This window comes from Arvicanthis niloticus, chromosome 20 (genome assembly GCF_011762505.2).
Source record: "Arvicanthis niloticus isolate mArvNil1 chromosome 20, mArvNil1.pat.X, whole genome shotgun sequence".
Taxonomy (NCBI): domain Eukaryota; kingdom Metazoa; phylum Chordata; class Mammalia; order Rodentia; family Muridae; genus Arvicanthis; species Arvicanthis niloticus.
The window spans coordinates 50,374,313-50,390,209 of record NC_047677.1 but is presented as its reverse complement, the minus strand read 5'-3'; the positions used below and the strand labels follow the sequence as shown (position 1 = coordinate 50,390,209).

General features: G+C 53.4%; 2 protein-coding genes across 9 annotated transcripts in view; one reads left to right on the top strand and one right to left on the bottom strand.

The window, feature by feature from the left end:
- The window catches only part of Sfta2 (surfactant associated 2), an 18,247-nt gene extending 11,749 nt beyond the window's left edge, over positions 1-6,498 (top strand). For all 7 annotated transcript variants that reach the window (XR_013105373.1, XR_013105375.1, XR_013105374.1 and 4 more), the window contains 3 exons: positions 410-459; positions 592-765; positions 1,253-6,498. The gene's annotated coding sequence lies outside the window, so the exon portion shown is untranslated. The remainder of the gene's footprint in view (positions 1-409; positions 460-591; positions 766-1,252) is intronic.
- Positions 5,276-15,897, bottom strand: Vars2 (valyl-tRNA synthetase 2, mitochondrial). 2 transcript variants are annotated; one of them, XM_034524567.2, is made up of 29 exons: positions 15,379-15,897; positions 15,147-15,228; positions 14,963-15,063; positions 14,475-14,596; positions 14,308-14,374; positions 14,122-14,219; positions 13,161-13,242; positions 12,906-13,025; positions 12,455-12,566; positions 11,853-11,941; positions 11,438-11,528; positions 11,037-11,164; positions 10,838-10,941; positions 10,498-10,579; positions 9,824-9,900; positions 9,670-9,745; positions 9,352-9,457; positions 9,141-9,211; positions 8,931-9,056; positions 8,721-8,825; positions 8,577-8,645; positions 8,396-8,474; positions 8,177-8,304; positions 7,946-8,098; positions 7,073-7,279; positions 6,167-6,278; positions 5,911-6,086; positions 5,685-5,807; positions 5,276-5,601 (listed from the first exon to the last, which is right to left on the bottom strand). In XM_034524567.2, the coding sequence occupies exons 1-29, from the start codon at positions 15,577-15,579 to the stop codon at positions 5,506-5,508; spliced, it is 3,183 nt and encodes a 1,060-aa protein (XP_034380458.1). In that variant the 5' UTR covers positions 15,580-15,897; the 3' UTR covers positions 5,276-5,505. The 2 variants fall into 2 exon arrangements, with proteins under 2 accessions (XP_034380458.1, XP_076772914.1); XM_076916799.1 differs by having other exon boundaries at positions 15,372-15,530.

Here is a 15,897-nt window from a genome sequence, read left to right as displayed (position 1 = left end):
GTAAACTCGGGAGAGATGTGCCATGGGGCCTGTCATTTGGGACACATGACAGGTGAGCACACGAGGGACAGACTGATGCAGAGAAAGGACCCAGTCTAACCAGTTCAAATGCTCTAGGAAATCCAGAGTCCTCTTCCTTTTTTTTTTTTTTTTTTAAAGGATTTTATTTATTTATCTATTTATTTTATGTATATGAGTACACTGTCACTGTCTTCAGACACACACCAGAAGAGGGCATCGGATCCCATTACAGATGGTCGTGAGCCACCATGTGGTTGCTGGAATTGAACTCAGGACTTCTAGAAGAGCAGTCAACGCTCTTAACCACTGAACCATCTCTCCAGCCCTCCTCTTCCTATTTTTACCTGACTCCTGAGCTCGGCTTAGGGGCATATTCCTTTAATTCCAGCGTTCCAGAGGCAGAGGCAAGCAGATCTCTGAGTTCTCCTGGTCTAAAGAGTGAGTCCCAGGACACAGTGAGACCCTGTGTCAAAAAAACAAATGATTTTGGCTTCCCACTGAGTGAATCTTGTAGCCTAGACCTGAGGGACCCCTTGGGAGCATTGAGATGATGGCTCTTGTCCTTCTCAGCCCCCACCCAGACACCATCACCCCCATCTAAGAGCTGACTCTCATGGAAGCACACAACACTCCAGCAGAGAGAATCTCTGAAGATGAGAAAACATAGAAAAAAAGGAAGCAGAAGGAGAACTTTGCCTTGCCAGTTCTTCCTAACTGTCCTGGAACACGGAGCATCAGGGAGAGGTATCCACAGGTCCTCAATGGACCCCCGTGCTCTATTACTTGTTTTTGGACTGTACCACTAGGGAGGTGGCTTTCATTGGTCAGGTGTGCAGATTACAGATGCGTTGGGAGCTGAGGCTTGAGGAGTGAACAGAGGTCAATTCTTCAGCCCAGCTTGAAGGGCTTTATGGGGTTATCAGGGTGCAGCTTCCAGGTTATTTTCCTAGAGTAGTACGGTGGAGCTAATGCCTTGGGGTCCACCATAGTTGTATGAGACAGAGTTAGACATAGAAAATAAAATGCAGTCTCCCTGAGATAGGTGCATCTTCTTCGCAGAAGACATTTCGAGAAATGGCAGGAAGGCATGGGGGCGGGGCTTCTGAACTGCCAATAGCTGAACGAGGAAGACCCAGGGACCATGTAAAATACCCAAGGCAGCTCCCTGTTAGCCGACGTCTTCCTAGGGGTTGTTACTTTTCTTGTTCTACAGCTTGGTCTTCTCTCCTAGATGTTCTGTTCTCTCAGGGGGAAAAACTCAGCAGCCCCTCCGTGACCAGCAAAACCCCGTTATATTTCATGGGACATCTTATCCAGGACTTGAGAAGACTTCTATCCAAGGTAGTATACTTAACTGAAAATTGCCAGACGGACTTGGAAGTTGCTCTCTTTAGCTCTCCAAGGGCCCCTTCCGAGCAAAGGGACACCCTGACCAAGTCAAGCTGATGGGAGCCCCAGTCAGTTCCACCCCCGCTAGGAGTAATAAGAACAGGCTTGGAGTTCTTGTGGCTAGATTGAGATTTCTCTCTTGAGAACCAGAGTGGAGGGTTAAACCATCACTCCTACGCAAAAAGAACAAACCAGGCCCCAAGGCACTGGGGAAGAAGGGTCAGAAAATCACTACACCCAAGAAAGGGCCTTGGGGCGGGTCCTTAGCGCCATCCTTAGCTTCCTCTGCCTGGTTCTCCGCCCTTGAGCTGTGAATTGCTGAGAGTAAGCAACTGAACATAGGCAGTTCTGGGGGCAGCTGTGAATTGCTGAGGGTAAGCAACTGAAGATAGGCAGTTCTGGGGGCAAGGGCTTAACTTTATCTGCGCATGTGTGTTTGCATTCACCTAAAGCCAAAGGCATTGGTGCTAATTACGCTAATTACGGGCAATTGTGAGCCACCTGACCTGGGTGTTGGGAATGGAGCTTGGGTTCTCTGAAGAGCTGAGCCATGTCAACAACCTCTCTTTACTGGTTCCTAAGCTGCTGTAACTTAGGAAAATCCAAAGTAGTCTTGAAGTTTTCTGATAAAGAGGGAGGGAAGTGATGCCAAACTTGATTTGAGTTGGAGGTAGAAGGTGCCTGAAAACCTGGTGGAGGCTGCTAGAGGTGAGCAGGGTCAGGGGAGTGGGGAGGGGGTGGTCAGAAGGCTTTGTTGGATGTTGGTACCCTGAGGGGCTTCAACTGTTCAGAACCCATATGGCCACTGCTGAGGTAACAGGACAAATGACCTCTCCTCCCATACCCCTTCCTCTAACCCAGGATCTCCCGACTCCAGGCACCCCTACCCCCACCCTCTTGTGTGTGCGGATCTCTCGTCTGCCTTGGCTGGGACACAGAGTTTTAAGGATCTGAAGGCTTATGGGGGAGTGTGGATAAAAACAGAGGAAACATAACAAAGCTTATGTGGCTATGGTGGGGCTCCAGCTTTGAAGGCTTGCCTAGACCTGTAAAAGGTTCTAACCGCAGTCTGAGTTTGCAGCAGCCCAGGGTCAGGTGCTGGACAAGTGCTGCCAGTAAGTCTCCCTGTGAACAGGGAGGGGCTAGAGTTGAACGGGCCACTGGGTCTTCACAGACCTTTCCACTCAGCATCTCCAGGCTCACGTGTTCTGTCTCTCTGTCTCTCTGTCTCTCTGTCTCTCTCTCTCTCTCTCTCTCTCTCTCTGTCTCTCTCTGTCTCTCTCTGTCTCTCTCTCTCTCTCTCTCTCTCTCTCTCTCTCTCTCTCTCTCTCTCTCTCTCTCTCTCCTGTGTGGATTTCTGCCCCCTTGGTGCCCACTTTTGTTTGTTTTTAGTTGCCAGTTGCTATGACATAAACTAGCAGAGGAGAAAAGAACCTTCTGTATTCTCTCAATCACAGGCACTTGTGGTAAACAATTCAGCCTGGGTGCTGTTTTGCTTTCAGATTATAAATTTGAGGGGGAAGTTTAAATGGAACCTCTATTCCTGTTTTGTTTAGTTAAAGAATTACTTGTGAGTACACTGTAGCTGTTTTCAGACACACCAGGAGAAGGCATCAAACTCCATTACAGGTGGTTGTGAGCCACCACGTGGTTGCTGGGAATTGAACTCAGGACCTCTGGAAGAGCAGTCAGTGCTCTTAACCACTGGGCCATCTCTCCAACCCTCTGACTTTGAGTGGTGGATTTTATATAGGCAAGGGAATTCATTAGTCTGAGTAAGCTCCCCTTTGCTTTCTTGGTCCCAATAAGAAAGAAGATACAGGTACCCATCTGAGATCAGTAGAATCTCTGAGGGTGCTCGAGAGTTCCCGTATCTTGTTTACAGATGGGCATCATTGGCAGAGGCTCACCTAGACTGTGTCCTTACTCGCAGAGATCTCTCTGATCATGGGTCTAAGAAAGAAAAACCTGGCATTTTTCTAACAATGACCTGACTTTAATATAAACTGGCAGACACCCCCCACACACACCCTAAAAAGGGACCTCTGGTGGGAAGTATCATTATGTAAAAACCAAGTTAGTCCGAGGCTGAGCAGATCCTGGCTTGGCTGAGAGGTAGGTAGGTAGGTCAGTTCCTTGCTGGTGAAGTTGGGTAAGCTGTTGCGGGTTTGCTAAGCACTTCTGATTCTGCTAGGGGTTGTCAATAAAGAAGGCACTTTCAGGGCAGCCCCCAGAAGCCATAGGGGCACCTCAGTGTGTAGCAGGGACTGCTCACTCCTGAGGGGTTGAGAGAACGAGGGGTTAGTGCTGGGGCTTTGAAGTCAGATGGTTATGCACATGCAATCACTGTCTTCTTGGGTTCCAGTCCAGCTCCCAGTGGTTAGAGTAGGCGTATTTGTTAGTCTGACTACCCTATTCACCATTACTTTTCCACCTCAGATACTATCCCTTGGCCTGCCTCTGGCCTGGTCGCTATGGTCAGGGCAGCTCCGGGGGTTGGGCGATGTTATGATCCTAGTGGCCAAGAGTGTCCTTACAGTGTCCATAATGTCCTGCTAAGCTAGGAGCTATTGACTCCTCCCAGTTAAGACAACCCTGCCCCACCAGGAGGCCTCCTTACAATGGTTTTCTACCTCAAACCCTTGGCCTCATGGCAACAGCCAGAGTTTCTCTTGATAAGTGGGCAGAGTGGACGGCAAACACACTGGGCTGCATGCAAGCCCAGCATGTGTCTGGAACTTTGCAGTCTCAAAAGACCCATGAACTGTGTGCAACCTGTTTTACTGACACTGGTCTCAGGTGTGGAGCTTGATTAACCAGCTGTCTACCCCAAAAGGTCTAGAGCCTGCTGTTCTGGGGACCAAATAGGAAATGGGGACCAAAGGTAACCCTGGAGGAGAGAGGATGGCCGTCAACTCTTGCTGATACTGTAGGCCAGGCTTGTGAAGTTTCATAGGGCTGGTAAAGAGCCATGTACATTTTAGCTGGAAACATGGCTTCTAAGGAACACCGGCCTGCCTGCCTGCCTGCTGCCTGCTTCCCTTTGCAGCTGGACTGGCCACGTGATGATGCTCTATCCAACAATACAGAAGTAAGAAGTGTTAATATCTTTGAGGAAAGAGCTTCCGTTTCAGACCATGTTTCTTTCGATGCTAACCTCTGTAATAACAGATGTTTTTATTACGCAGGCAGTCAGTGTAACCAGCATGGTTCCCCACCACACGGCTTGCTTTTCACTTCCTCTGGGCCTCGCTTTGCGTGCTCCTCCCCACACAGTGGCCTCCCTTGGTACTTGAGTGACCAGAATGTTCCATTTCAGTTCTTCTCTGATCCTTCTGTGTGGGACACTTTGCCCCTCCCAGAAGTCTGTGCTTAACTGCATCTTCCTAAGATTAACTTGGCCCATTACTATCCCAGAAGTTTGGTTCCCTCGTCCACCCTTTTCTCCCTGGCCATTTGATGACTTTTAAACTGGCCGTCTCACTCCAGAGGGAGGAATCAGGCAGCCTTCCCTGCAGGAAGAGTGCAGACACAAGGTAGTAGCTAAAGTGGATCTTGTATGTAGTTACTGTGTCAGGATAAAAAGACTGAAGGGGCAGAGACATGGAGCCCAAACCCAGTACTTCTGCACGCAACAGGAGCGCTTGTCAAAGTCACCACCATGTTTGAAATTTTGCTACTGCACAGAAAGAGTTATGCTGATCAGCTAGGCTAAGCTCCTTTTGATGAGTTGGGAAATTACTCCATTCTCTGGCACCTCTGTGTCCAAAACAAAGCTAAAACGTGCACTGTTAGGCAGCCCCCCTCGTCCTGGAGCAATGGAGAGGGCAAGGCACAGGGCGGTAAAGGATCACACTCGGGGTGCTTGGGGTTTATCCTTTTATCTCCATCTCCTCCTCGTTCCAGAACTGTAGGGACTTTCCAATCTGCTCCCTCCTACGGAATGAGGAAGGTGGGCCGTGTCACCTCTGAGGTCCCACTGCACCAACAGCAGGCAGATCTGTCCTTGAAAACAGGTCTGAAGAGGGAGGATCGCTGGCCGGGCTGTGAGCAGAGCTCAGCGCTCCCTGCCACGGGGAGCCTCCTCCATCAGTTTCAGAGCTCCCTGGCACAGGGAGCCTCCTCCATCAGTCGCTGTAGGTGGGAGGCTGCCTGGTCCAGCTTTGACAGTTCCAGATGGAGGGAGGAAATCTAGACAAGGAGAAAAGATGAGAAAGGATAAGCTGGCCCCCCCACCCACACCCTGCTAGGAATTCAGGCGTCCTCAGCTTTACCTTCTGCTGCCTCTCTGAAAGACCCTCCGACATGGTCCGGTTCAATAGGTCATCAAGCTGCTTCTGTAACTTCTGCCTTCGGGCAGCTAGCCGAGGTAGCTGGCTCTGGGGGTCCACCAGGCCCTGCACAACAGGAGAGAAGTCAAAGATGCCCGCCCAGCCTCCAACCAAAGGCCCTTCCCTCCCACCCCTCCTCCTCAGGGGTCCCTCCAACCCCACTAGTCACCTGCAGCTCCATGTAGATCTTCATGGTGTCACCCAGTGGGGCCAGTGCCCACCCTGAGGGAGCTGCTGCCCCTGGGGGCAGGATTCCTACAGCCCCGCAGTGGCTCAGGACACCTAGCGGCTCCAGGAAGGGCTGGAATAGTCCTTGTTCTCCCGGATCTGAGCACTGCAGCAGCACTGATGGAGACAGGGATGGTGACTCGGTCAGTGTGAGCATCAGCTCCGGCCATGTTCCCATCCGCCAGGACCAGCCTCACCTTGGGGTCGGGCTTTTGTGAGCTGGTAGGTGGCTCGGAGTGACCGCAGTGCCTGCACAACCTCCTGGACTCTGGAGAAGCAGCGTTCCAGCTCCGGCTGCCGCCAGGACTCCTGATGAAGAAACCCAGAGTCAGCAGAGAAACTCGCATTGACTCTCCTGGCTGTACCCCCGCTCCCCCTCCTCACCTCCTCAGCAGCGTGCACACTGCTCCACCTCCAGGAGCAGGGCAGCATGTGAGGTGTTTACACAACCAGTGGCTGATGTCTGTACTCACTCTGAAGGTACCAACCAATCCTAACTGAGCTAGAAACATAAACTCTATCAAAAACACACTCTAGAACAATTTTACTTTGTATGGCTATTCTGTAAGCAAGCATTCACATGTAGCATGTGTGCCTGCCGGATCCCCTGGAATTGGGATTACAGACAGCTATGAGCCGCCGATGTGGATGTGTTACAGGTCTTCTGTAACAAGAAATTCTCTTAACTGCTGAGCCACCTCTCCAGCCCTAGGCTTTCTTCTTCTCTCTTTTTGAGTCAGGGTCTACATAGCCCTAGGCTGTCCTGGGACTTTAATATGTGGACTACGGCTGGCCTCAAACTCACAATAATTCTTGAGGCTGAAAACAGCAATTCAGTGACACAGTATCAAAAACATCTGGGCTGGGCAGGGTGACACAGGCCTTAATCCCAGCACTTGGGAGGCAGAGGTACATGCGTGGGATGAGTCCAGGACAGCCAGGGTTACATAGAAAAGTGGGGGTGGGGAAATGGCTCAGCAGGTAGACGCATGGCAACCTGAGTTGGAATCCCATGTGAAAAGCTTCACGGCTAACACAGTAATCTTACAACCTTCAGCCATGGGAAGACTGCCCTGCTTCCCAGATCCCTGCCCATGACTTACCAGGCTGTGGGCACTGGGGTAGGGGGCCACACAGATGCTGGGGGCAAGGGGGCCGCCTTGTCTGGGGGGCAGCCTCTGCCAAAGCTCTTCTGCCAGGAAGGGCATCAGTGGGGCGAGCAGGCGCAGACCAACATCTGCACAGGAGAACAGGACCTGTGGGGGTCCTGGGGGACAGGACGCACTCGACAACACTGGCTTCACCGCTTCCTAAGGAGGGAGCTGACAGGTAACACTACAGCCATGCCACAACCCTGGGTTGGGGTATATGTTAAGTTACTGAACATCACTGACGCCATGCTAGCCCCAGACATGTGCGTGAACAGGCCCAGTGATTCCCAGAGATTGGGGAGAAGAAGGGGGCAGTGTTTTTGTCTGCAGTGCCAAGGACAGAACTCAGAGCCTTTGAGCACCCTGCCCGGGCAGGTCTACCACAAAGCCATGCCCTCTGCCCTAGAAGATGGCTAAGAAATGGGGTATCAGCGCCACAGCCACCACTGCCTATCCTGGATGACCCTGAGTGGGAAACTGAGGTGGACAAGTCACTCTAGTGACTGTCATGGACACGGCTTAAAGACCCTCATCTGAAACCCACCATACCAATTGTCCCCCCAGTATAGAGCTGCTCACACTGTAAATGTAGCAGCAATTGGGGCTGAAGAAACCCCCTTGCCCTCTTTCCCTGAGTTTTCTAGACTTCCAGCCTTCTCCCTCACTAGGATAGGCTGCCAACGGCTCTGGGCTATATACTACAGAGCCCAGGCCGGTGAAGGAGGAACAGGGTTTCCCTGGTGAGGGAGCACTGGGTATACCGCAGAGCTCTGGACCACCACACCACTACTCAGTTCCAGGAGGAACCACCAGCTTACCACTCACCAGGTAGACATCACAGAGATTGTGGAGCCAGAAGTGGTACAGGGTGTGGGTGACAAGCGAAAGCTCCCGGCTGAGGAAGCCTCTCTCACATTCATTGGCCGTAAAGGCCAAGCGGCTCAGAATCCAGGCGTCCATGGGAGAGGAGGGAGTTACCTGCAAGCCGGAGGCCATGAGGACCTGGACGGCTGGACCTCGTCCCTGCCACCCCTCCAGGCTTGCCCTTCCTCCTACCTTCTCTGCTGGCTGGGGCACAAAGTTATCCCCCAGGGCACGGAGGATAAAGCGCAGGGCATTCCAGAGCTTGTTGCAGAAATGGCGGTAGTTCAGGACCTCAGAGACAGACAGGTGCAGGTCGCCCCCTTGGCGGGGAAGAACAAGGAGTCTGCTCAACCTCAGGCAGTGGGGCTGTCCACAGAGACACCCTCTGCCATACCGCACACCAAGGCTTACCCAGGATTCCATGGGAGCATAGTGCAAATCTCAGGGCATCCGTCCCACACTCGGGGATCCCGTAAGGAAAGTCCTTTTTCTGCAGCCAAGGGAAGACAGGTGTGGCCAGTGCCATAGAGGCTGAGGAGGAAGCTAGCAGTCAAGTCAAGAAAGAGGCCTGGACAAGGACCACGGGTCTCACCTGTGCTGCAGCTGCAACAGCGAGCTCTCCCGGGTCCAAGTTGCCGTCTCTCAGCTTGGCCTGTAGCACCTGGAGAAGAGAGAGGTCAGACTCCCTTTGCTCACCACAGATCTCTTCATCCCCAGCTAAAGCCTGTGTCCTTACCTGCAGCTCCTGCCCACTAATGATGTCCCGTGGGTCTAGCACATTCCCCAGGGACTTGCTCATCTTCCGGCCCTGCCTGTCCCGAACCATGGAGTGAAGAAGCACCTGGAGACATGGAGGGGTCAGTGGAAAGGACTTAGGGTAGGAAGTGAATCAGAAGGCACGCTCGGGGACAGGTGTCTGGGGATGGTGGGCACTAGAGTACATTACCTTGCTGAAGGGGAGCTGCCCAGTGAGCTGGGTCCCCAGCATGGCCATTCGGCCCACCCAGAACATCAGGAGGTCACTGCCCGTTTCCAAAAGTGTGAGGGGATAAAAGCGAGCAAGATCTGGCGTCTAGGACGAGACGAGCAGTAAGGGGCAGGCCTGCCATGGCCAGTCTGTGCCCGCCTTCATGCTCTCCCTTCCAACCCACCTCACCTCTCGGGGCCAACCCAGGGCAGAAAAGGGGAAAAGAGCTGAAGAGAACCAAGTGTCCAGGACGTCAGGGTCTGGAGACAAAACAGGGAAGGGGGCGGCCAGAGCCTTAGTACCCGAGGCCTCCAGGCCCTGCTGCCGATCCCACCCACAGGGGCTCACTGTCTGCCCCGATTCCAGCAGCCCTCAAAGATCTGCCCTGCCAGCTTCTCACCCCTCTCCAGGGTCAGCTCTGCTTCTGGTCTCCCTGTCTGTTTTGCTGCTACCGCTCTGGCCTCAGCCTCTGACCGTCCGACCACCCAACATTCCTTCCTGTCATCCTGAAAAAATTGAGGAGAGACAAGGAGGGGATGGGTGTGAGACTCAGTTTTCCCATTGTCTCCTGAGTGCTGAGTGGCAGGCTCCTCAAGAGGAAAGAAAGACACTCAGGGGAACTGTCACACAGAAGGCTCCACACAGAGCACCCCCTACCCCGGCCACTATCTGACCTGACTAAGGCTCTCTCTACCACACTCAGTTGGTTCTCACTGACCTCTGCATTCTCCCCGATGACCTGGTAGGCTGGAATCTGATGGCCCCACCACAGCTGCCGGGAGACACACCAGTCCCTGTCAAAGAGGACACCACTGACACCTCAACGTGACCACTGGGTCCCCCTCCCACCTTCATGGAAGGCCCCTCCTTACCCAATGTGGGCAAACCAGTGTTGCCAGGTCTTCTGGTGGAAGGAGGGCCAGAGCTCCAGAGCCCCCGACTCAACGGCCTGTTAAAAAATTTTAAAGATGGCATATGCCTTTAATCCCAGACAGAGGCAGGAGGATCCCTGGGAGTTCCAGGCCAGCCAGGTCTGTACAGTGACTCTGTCTCAAAACCAACCAAACAACTCAGAAGGGTGGCCAGTGAGACAGCCTAGCAGGCAAGAGCTTGGCTTACACGGTGACAACCTGAGTTCACCTTCTCGTCTTCACATAGCACACACAAATAGTTTTAAAGTTTTAAAATTTGCGATGTATGTATATTATTTGTGTGCATGGATGATGTACATGCACACAAGTGTGGAGGTCATAGGACAACTTGGGGATTCGGTTCTCTCCCTCCGCCACGTGGGTCTGGGGGACTGAACCAAGGCTAGGCTGGGCGGCTAGTGCCTTTGCCTGCTAAGCCATCTCATTACCTACCCCCCAAAACATCAAAAACCTCAGAAGGACCTTGCATGCTGTGCACAGAGATTCTGGGCTAGAAAAAGGGCACAAGCCAGCCTGCAGGCCCCCTTCCCGCCACCACCAGAGCCCTTCTGACAGGAGGTTCTCCTCTCTGAGCTTTCTCACAGTCCTCAGAAGCTCCCACTCGAGGCCCTTGCCTTGGCAGCTCGGTCCCCCATTTCCTGGCAGCGGACAAACCACTGGCTCTTCAGCAGGTACTCCACCACGTCCCCGGAACGGCTGCAAGGACAGCAGGTGAGAGGCCTCACGCGCTAAGGAACAGCTGTGACAAAGTCTCACAGAAGCCCAGCCTAGTGGCACCCTTTATGATCCCAACATGTCACAGGCTGAGGAGTCCCAGGCCAGTGTGGGTCACAGAACCCCAACTCAAACGGAACCTCCACTCTGATCAGGGCCCAGAGCCCACTCTGCCGTCCCTTGTAAGCGTTGTCCATTCCTATTCGGGATGGGCCTAAGGAAGGATTAAGGCAGGGTTACCTGCAGATGGGCAGTACCATGGGGTGCTCCTGTAGGCCCCGGAACAGGCCCCGCTCCCTCAGTGTGCACATGATCTTTTCCCGGGCCACGAATCGGTGAAGACCCTAGGGGAAAGTGACAATACCAGAGGCTTCAGACTAGATGTGGAGGCAGGGCAGGGCACCTATAGGAGAGAGGGTGACACCAAGGCTCGACCCACCTGCAGCCAGTCTCCACAGAGGGACGTCATGGTCCCATCCTCAGCAATGACACTCAGTGGGGTCAAGCCATGCCGGGTCCCCATCTCAGCATCTGCTGGACTGTGAGCAGGAGTCACCTTCACTGCCCCTGGGGGGAACAGCTGCTCTGAGACTTGGCCTTGGCCTTCAAGAAACCACATCCCACCCTCATCCCCTCTGCCTCCATCATCCCCACCACATCCCACCCTCATCCCCTCTGCCTCCATCACCCCCACCACATCCCACCCTCATCCCCTCTGCCTCCATCATCCCCACCACATCCCACCCTCATCCCCTCTGCCTCCATCATCCCCACCACCAGTTCTCATGTTTTCCTCCTCCTATTCCCTTCCCTCCCTCCCTGGACCTGACTTCCACACACCTGTGCCCACATGTGGCTGAACAGTGGTGTCTGTGATGAGGGGGAGAAGCTGTCCTGTCAAAGGATGACGGAGCTGTTGCCCATGTAAATGCTAAAGAGAAGATGAGCAGTTAGGAACAGGCAGGAGAATGGGCCAGAGGGTTTGGGCCATGACAACTCTAGAGCAAGAGGTAGAGAGCACAAGGCAGGGGTTAGAGCAAGACCCAGATCAGACTTTTGAGTGAGCCAAGAAGGCAGCCATAGGAAGCATAAGCCAATTAGTGTGGCTGATACACAGAAGGGCAGCAGCTGCATTCGGTCTGGAGGCTGTGGTTAGTTAGAGCCACCACAGAACTGAGAGGAGGGCTCTCTGAAGCGTCTAACAAGAAGGGGCACTGTGGGGTGGGAGGGCCCGGTGCAGGTATACCCTACTCACCGTGTATCTCAGGTCATCTGGGTGAACAGCCACAGCCACGTCTCCAGGCAGGGTCTCTGGCCTGGTAGTTCCCACTACAATCTCTGTGTCTGGAGACAAGCATTCAAGTGCTGATGCTGGCCGTCACCCGGCACCCTCTCTCCCACACAGGGGAAGCAGGGAGAGCTGGAGCAGGAAGGAGGAGGAGGAGGGGGAGCAGCCTGCCGCTTTCCCTGCTCTGAACTATCTGGAGCACTTACAAACTACACTTTAGAACTAATCTTCTGCATTGTTTTATGAAGAAGAGGCCTCATGTAGCCATGGCTGGCTTGGAACTTGCTATGTAGACCAGGCGAGCCTTGAACTTGAACTTGGAATCCTCCCACCTCTGCCCCCAAATGCTGTGATCACAGGCACACTGTAGCTCAGAACTGATCTTTCACCTCTTAGTGGAAGACCTCACAGAGTCACACTAGGCTCCCAAAGAAGAGGGTCACGTGACTTTTCCTACCCCCAGAATAAGTACCCACTACACTGCAAACCTACCAGGCGTCCCAGAAACCTCACACACTCGAGAAAAATGGAAGCAAAGGGAAGAGGGCAACTCTCAGGACCTCACTCACCAGGCTCTCCATCCACAGGGAAAGCAACAGAAGCAAGGAGCCCAAAAGTCACAGGGCTCGGGCAGCCGGGCAGCTGCAGCACCGTGCGGCCAGGCAGGGGCCGGCTTTCCACCTGGAGGGTTGAGGAGGCAGGAAAGAGAGCAGTCTCTCTGTGGTGCTCACATCCAGGATTCCTACAGCTCTCCATCCTGCTTCCCTGCCCTCCCACCCAGAGGGCCCAGGAGCCGCCATCTTCCACAGTAAAGCCACGGAGCTCACAAGCCATGGCTGCTCACTCTGCTGAGCACTACAAGAATTCTGACTCTTACACTGTCCCTACAGGTCAGCATGCCACCCTCTGATTAGCAGGTGAAGAAGCAGAGTGGTTAGAGCATGAGAAAATCAAACACAGACACTGCCAGAGGTGGCAAGGACCTCGCTCTGTCGGCCTGTCTTTCTTCCTCTCCCTCACCTCAATGTCTGAGATGGCCGATCTCAAAGTACATGACCAGTTGACGAGCTGGTGGTTCCGGTACAACAATCCTGAGTCGTAGAGCCGTACGAAAGCTTCCGTCACAGCTGCTGAGGAGCCCTGGAATGATCTGAGTGTCTGAACCTGACGTCCTCCCTCAGCTGAACCCAGGGACTCCCTCATCCCTCTGCCAACACTTCCCACATGGTCTCTAGCACCCTCCCCAAACCCACAGGGACTGTGATGTGAACTCACGGCATCCATGGTGAAACACTCTCGATCCCAGTCCAGAGAGGCGCCCAGAGCACACAGCTGCTCATAGATTTCCCCTCCTTTCCTGCAGAGATTCCTATCAGTAAATATGACCAGAGCACCTCCCAGCACTAACCGTGGGTGCTCACCAATGCCAGGTACCAGAGGAAATAACCATAGGTGGCACTGACCCCGCTGATGGAGATAACCACACACCCGGGGTGGGGCTTCCTATGGCTTTAAATGACACAGAAAGGTCTCTGCAGGGGTATCTAAACCTTTGGCTTCTCTGAGACACACAGAATGGATGACTGTCTTGGGCTACAACTAGTGGTGTCTAAGGTGTAGCCCATGGGTTGTGAGCACATACATGCATGCACATACATACATACATTTTGAATAACACCAAAACATGTCCCTGCCATGTAGAAAGTTCACATTTGAGAATTATGCAGTAAAAAAACAGAAATCCACAAAAAGTCCTCAAAAATGTTTTAAGTTTACAATTCACAGCTATGCTGGGATGCAAGAGGCCCATCGGCCACGGCTTGTACACACCTAGCAGGAGCAGCCACATTGTGAAAAGTGTGTGTGTGTGTGTGTGTGTGTGTGTGTGTGTGTGAGAGAGAGAGAGAGAGAGAGAGAGAGACAAAGAGAGAGATATGTGACCACAGATATAGGGCCCAGGGGCGTAGAAGTGATAAAGTCCAAGGGAAAACAAAACAAGGAGGTTAAGAAACACACACATTTGTATATATTCATTTATATGCATACAAATGTGTGCATTTTCTAACATGAGCAAAGTATACAGACAAACGTACATTCTGACACACACACATACTCTTGGCTCAGACACCCCATCTGTCAGTCCCTCTGCATGAGGCAGGAAGAACCGAATGCTACAAGTCAGAAGTAGTGTGGACAAGCAAAGACTCGGCCAGTCACCCACACCCTGCCATCATACTCCTGTTTCCACTGCCACACGGCCCTGAGGAAGTCTTCTCGAGTCAGCTCATGTCTCCGCACTCTCCGCTCCTTCCACAGCTGTTTCTCCACCACAGCCTGATTGGGTGTAAACGAAAGCTAGTCAGTGGCTTCACACAAAGACAGCAATTTCAATTAAGCAGAGAAGAGGCGGCACAAGACCCACCTGTGTAGCAATTCCTGCATGATCTGACCCGGGGATCCACAGCACTCGATCCCCACGCATCCGGTGCCTGCCACAGAGACACCATGGGGACCCCTGAGCTCACTTATCCTCAGCCCAGCAATTCCAACCTTCCCGTCAGGAGCTGCAATGGGCCCATAACCTCTCACCAGCGCACAAGTGCATCCTGGATCGCCACTGTGAGCGCATGGCCGATGTGCAAGGAGCCGGTGACATTGGGAGGTGGGATGCACATGGAAAAGGTCTCCCCTGTAGCTTGGGGCAGCCTTGCCTGGAAGGAATGAGGAAGTCAGAGGCGAGGGAGAACTGGATGTTGCCTGGGGGAACAGCACCCTCTGGTGCCTTGGGGCAAAAAGAACAAGAAGGCCAGGTGTAGTAGCACACATGCAGAGGCAGGTGGATCTCTGGGTTTGAGGCCAGCCTCATCTATAGAGTTCCAGGACGGCCAGGACTGTCTCAAAATATAAAATAATAATAATAATACAAGGGAAATCCTCCAACACGGGGAAAGCAAAAAGAAAGCCAGGGGCCAAAAATAAATAAATAAATAAATAAATAAATAAGGGTCAGTTGTGAAGCTAGCCTGTGCCCACCAAGTTCAAGGGCCACTCACTCTGTCCCTCTACCACGCACTGACCTGATACTCTGGTTTGAAGAAGCCCTCTCGCACCCACCACTGGTACCAGGCCGCTTCAACATACTGGGGGCTGTAAGCAGAAGGCAGGGGCCCAGAAACATCTGTGGAAGCACAAGAGACCCACGACTCAAATGCATGTTAGCAGACCAAAGAGCAACATCACAAAACATTCTGTACACTTTACCTTTCTTTTCACCTGGCCCGGTGGGGATTTCATACAATACTACTTCCTTGTGACTCCAGGCCTTAGTGGGCGCTGCAGGTATCTGCAGGAAGGCAAACAGAGGTGTGTGTGTATGTATGTGTGTGGGGGGGACGGGGGTTGCCATTCCCAGTACACCACAGTCATGGATCCCAGCACCAGTCTCCTTCAGCCCCTTCCCAAGTCTTGGGAGACCCAAGGACTGACCCCTGACCTTGCTCTTCTCAGCCAGCCCAGCCTCCAGGGCCGCCTGCTTCTCCCGCAGGCGCTTCTGTTTGGCTTCGCGGTTTCTCCGAGAGACAGGGGAGCCGTGGGGCTCCGGCTGTGTACATCGTGCCTGGGACCTGGAGAGACCCCATGAGGGCCTCAGCCCCCAGACCGGTGGCCGGAAAGAGGCCAGAGGTAAGTGAGGCATGGGGAGTGTTTGAGAAGGGATGGAGGTCTGCTAATAGGAGGTCATGGGGTGCAGAAGGTCACAACCCTTCACTCCCATCTGCAGGACCCTCTCACTACGTCCTTCCGCCTAGGGGCGGGGCGCGCGGTGTGGACAGCACTCTGGAGTCACAGAAACCAGGGCTTCTGGGTAAGGCAGGAGCTCTGCCCGTCACCGGGCACAGACGCGGACAGGAAGGTTGGGGTTCGGAAACCAGGGACAGCCCCTGAACCTGGGCCATGCGACTCTATCCTGAACGCCGCGGCGAACTCAGAGCGCACAGGCGAGGTGCGCGCGCAT

What these genes read in the sequence shown, in the direction of transcription:
- Vars2 (XM_034524567.2), bottom strand. Translation starts at nt 15,579, where the DNA reads ATGCCTCACTTACCTCTGGCCTCTTTCCGGCCACCGGTCTGGGGGCTG. An exon ending in ATGGTACTGCCCATCTGCAG is followed by an intron (nt 10,580 to 10,837) that starts GTAACCCTGCCT and finishes CTGTCCTTGCAG; the next exon opens with CCGTTCCGGGGACGTGGTGG. An exon ending in ATCTCTGTGATGTCTACCTG is followed by an intron (nt 7,280 to 7,945) that starts GTGAGTGGTAAG and finishes CTCCCTCCTTAG; the next exon opens with GAAGCGGTGAAGCCAGTGTT.